Source organism: Corvus brachyrhynchos, unplaced genomic scaffold, assembly GCF_000691975.1.
Source record: "Corvus brachyrhynchos isolate BGI_N302 unplaced genomic scaffold, ASM69197v1 scaffold42, whole genome shotgun sequence".
Taxonomy (NCBI): Eukaryota; Metazoa; Chordata; class Aves; order Passeriformes; family Corvidae; genus Corvus; species Corvus brachyrhynchos.
Window position 1 is genome coordinate 3,500,472 of NW_008237242.1, and position 3,008 is coordinate 3,503,479.

The 3,008-nt window shown below is 38.7% G+C and overlaps 1 protein-coding gene across 1 annotated transcript in view; it reads left to right on the forward strand.

Annotated features, from left to right (window-relative positions):
* Positions 1 to 3,008, forward strand: part of NNT (nicotinamide nucleotide transhydrogenase) — a 46,094-nt gene that overhangs the window by 19,601 nt on the left and 23,485 nt on the right. Inside the window, exons 13-14 of the mRNA XM_008630632.2 lie at positions 830 to 1,025; positions 1,611 to 1,844. Of these exons, the coding sequence (XP_008628854.1) occupies positions 830 to 1,025; positions 1,611 to 1,844 (430 nt within the window). The remainder of the gene's footprint in view (positions 1 to 829; positions 1,026 to 1,610; positions 1,845 to 3,008) is intronic.

Consider the following 3,008-nt stretch of genomic DNA (forward strand, 5'->3'; position numbering starts at 1 on the left):
CAGTTATGGCAGGGGCTTGTAATGTATTTGTGTTTTTTCAATTATCTGGACATATATAGCTCAGTTCATGTAAGTTTGTTTATACTTTTTGAAAACAGCAGTTATAGAATGTCATATAATCATTAATATAAGAGAAGACCTTTAAGATCATCAAGTCCAACCATCAGCCTTGCACCACCACCATGGTCACTATAAACCATATTCCCAAGTACCACGTCCACAAGCTTTTTTGAACACTTCCAGGTGGAGTTCCAGTGACTCCACCACTTCCCTTGGAAGCCTGTTCCAAAGTTTGACCATGCTTTCCATGAAAAGAAAAGTCCTAATATCTAATATAACCCTGCCCTGGAGCAACTTGAGGCCATTTCCTCTTGTGCTCTCACTTGTTACCTGGGAGATGAGACCACTTCCCACCTGGCTGCAACTTTCTTTTGAGGAATTGTAGAGAGTGATAAAGTCTCCTCTGAGCTTCCTTTTCTCCAAACTAAACACCCCGGACTCCTTCCTTATCAGACTTGTGCTCCAGATCCTTCACCAGCTTTGTTGCCCTTCTCAGGACTCACTTCAGCCTCTCAGTGTCCTTCTTGTTCTGTGAAGCCCAAAGCACATTCTGCATTACAGTTTCTTGACTTCAATTAAGAATTGTCAGTTAAACACATTCTGGAGAAATCAGCCCTTTTGTGTAATAATTAGAGATTATTAATTAATTAATAATTAATTTATCATAATAAGTAAATAAATAACATTAATTAATCAGAGATGTTTTTGTTGCAATTTGTTGCAATGCAGTTTGTTACTACTTCATATTGATGGTTTTCTTATTTTAAAGGTGATGTATCTGGGCTCAGGACTGTGCTGTGTTGGTGCCCTGGCTGGTTTGTCTACCCAAGGAACAGCTCGTCTTGGAAATGCTTTGGGTATGATTGGTGTTGCAGGAGGTTTAGCCGCAACTCTTGGAAGCCTTAATCCCTCGGCTGAATTGCTGGCACAGATGTCAGGTGCAATGGCACTTGGTGGGACCATAGGTATGTGTATGATGAACTAACAATCATGTGTTCCATGCATGCATACATGGAAGCTGTATATACATAAAATACTGTATAGCTCGCAGGTGAATTGACTAGCTGACATTTGTGGCTTGTGCAAAATTATTTTGCAAATGTGTGAACAAAATATCATAACTCTCAGGGCTTTTATTAATGCTTCAGAATGTGATAATGGGCTGACTGGTGGAAAAGCAGGAGCACATCATCTCTGATAGGGAAACTGTGTCCAGAGGTAAATGATCTTGCCCAACTTCATACTTCAGTTCCTGACTGAATACTGCCAAGTTCCCTCTTTCACACTGTGTGTTTGTCACAGAAATTAATATCTCGATATTTAGTGAAGCTTCTTAGAACATGATATGCTTTAATCTTTCTATTTTTCATTATTTCCCCCTTGCACAAAATACACATATGCAGCCTTCAGTTCAATGCCATAGTAATTTCTAGTTGGAACAGGCTTGTGTGTATGTATTCATTGCACACTGAACCATCCTGTACTAATTTCTAGCTGAACAGATTGGTTGTGTTTTGTAAGACTTCCCTTCTGTTTTCAACTCTCAACAGGTCTGACAATTGCTAAACGCATCCAGATTACAGATCTGCCTCAGCTAGTGGCTGCTTTCCACAGTTTGGTTGGTTTGGCTGCTGTGCTCACCTGTGTAGCAGAGTACATGATTGAATATCCTCACTTTGCCACTGATCCTGCTGCAAACCTCACCAAGATTGTGGCATATCTCGGCACATACATTGGTGGAGTGACTTTCAGTGGCTCTCTTGTTGCATATGGAAAACTTCAAGGTGAGACCTTCTATTTAGAATTAAGCATCTGTTAAAGGGTTTTTCTTCCCCCAGAATTTAGCTCTACTTTTAGACTGCTGTGTAAGTAGAAAGAAACATTGCATTTCGCATCAGATAAAGGTTTATATGTTTGATTCTTATGAGTGCACTTTTTTTGTTCTAATTCTGTTTAATTTGTGTACAGCTTTAGTTATGAAAGGTTGTCTTCAGTGCTTGGGCATATTATTACCATTCATTACAAAATCGTGTGAACTTTGCCTCAGTTCATCTTGTCTAGAAATAAGTGTTGCTTTTGTGTAAGACTATCTGATGCTTTTTCTTGAATCAATTTTATTGAACTTGGATGATCATAACTTTGTATTTCTGAGCAGACATTTTAATTGAAACTCTCATGTTGCTGGATTCAGTGAGCACTGCTAATACTTCTAGGATTTTGTTCTTAGCATTGCAATCTTCCTTAAGGTAGGCAGCTTGCAGTATTAGTTGAGGCTGCCTCACTTTAAACCATTCAGTTCACTGTCTGTTTACCTACTGCACAAACTCTATGCTCCATGCCTCTTGCTGTTTTAGTAAGTATGCTCTCTAAGTTAAATGCTCACTAATCCCTGATTCTTACGCATGTGAAGGTTTCTTTATTGCATTTTTTGGTTTTGTAAGCACACAGCTTTTGAGATGCTGAGGTAATACTTGTACTAAGAATTTCAGGCTAAGAGCTTCCTATTACTAATCCTGTTGTTAACTTTGCAATAGTTCCTTTGGGAAACATCTGTTTGCTTTCTTCAGTGTTTGTGAGACCAGCCATTGAAGCAGGAAGTATGACAAGGATGGAAACTTGTCTTCTCTAATAATCTTTTGAAAGATTTGTCAGTAGTTTCTGATGTATCCCTGCTAAGTAGTTACTCATTTATTTCTTCTCAGTTATTTTTTTCTCTCCTTATTGTACCCCCTCAGTGATTTGTGCACATGTCCCTGGTGAACTTCACTGCCTGTTTGAGCCTGTTCTCCTATTTCTGTTTATTTTTTTTCTCCCTTGCATTTTCATATCATCATGATATGAAATATGAAGCTTGTCTATACTATTGAACTACTGATTCTATACTATGGAAAAGGGTAGTAAGTCACACACTTTGACTCCTCCTGCCTGACACCATCAGTTCACTCTTT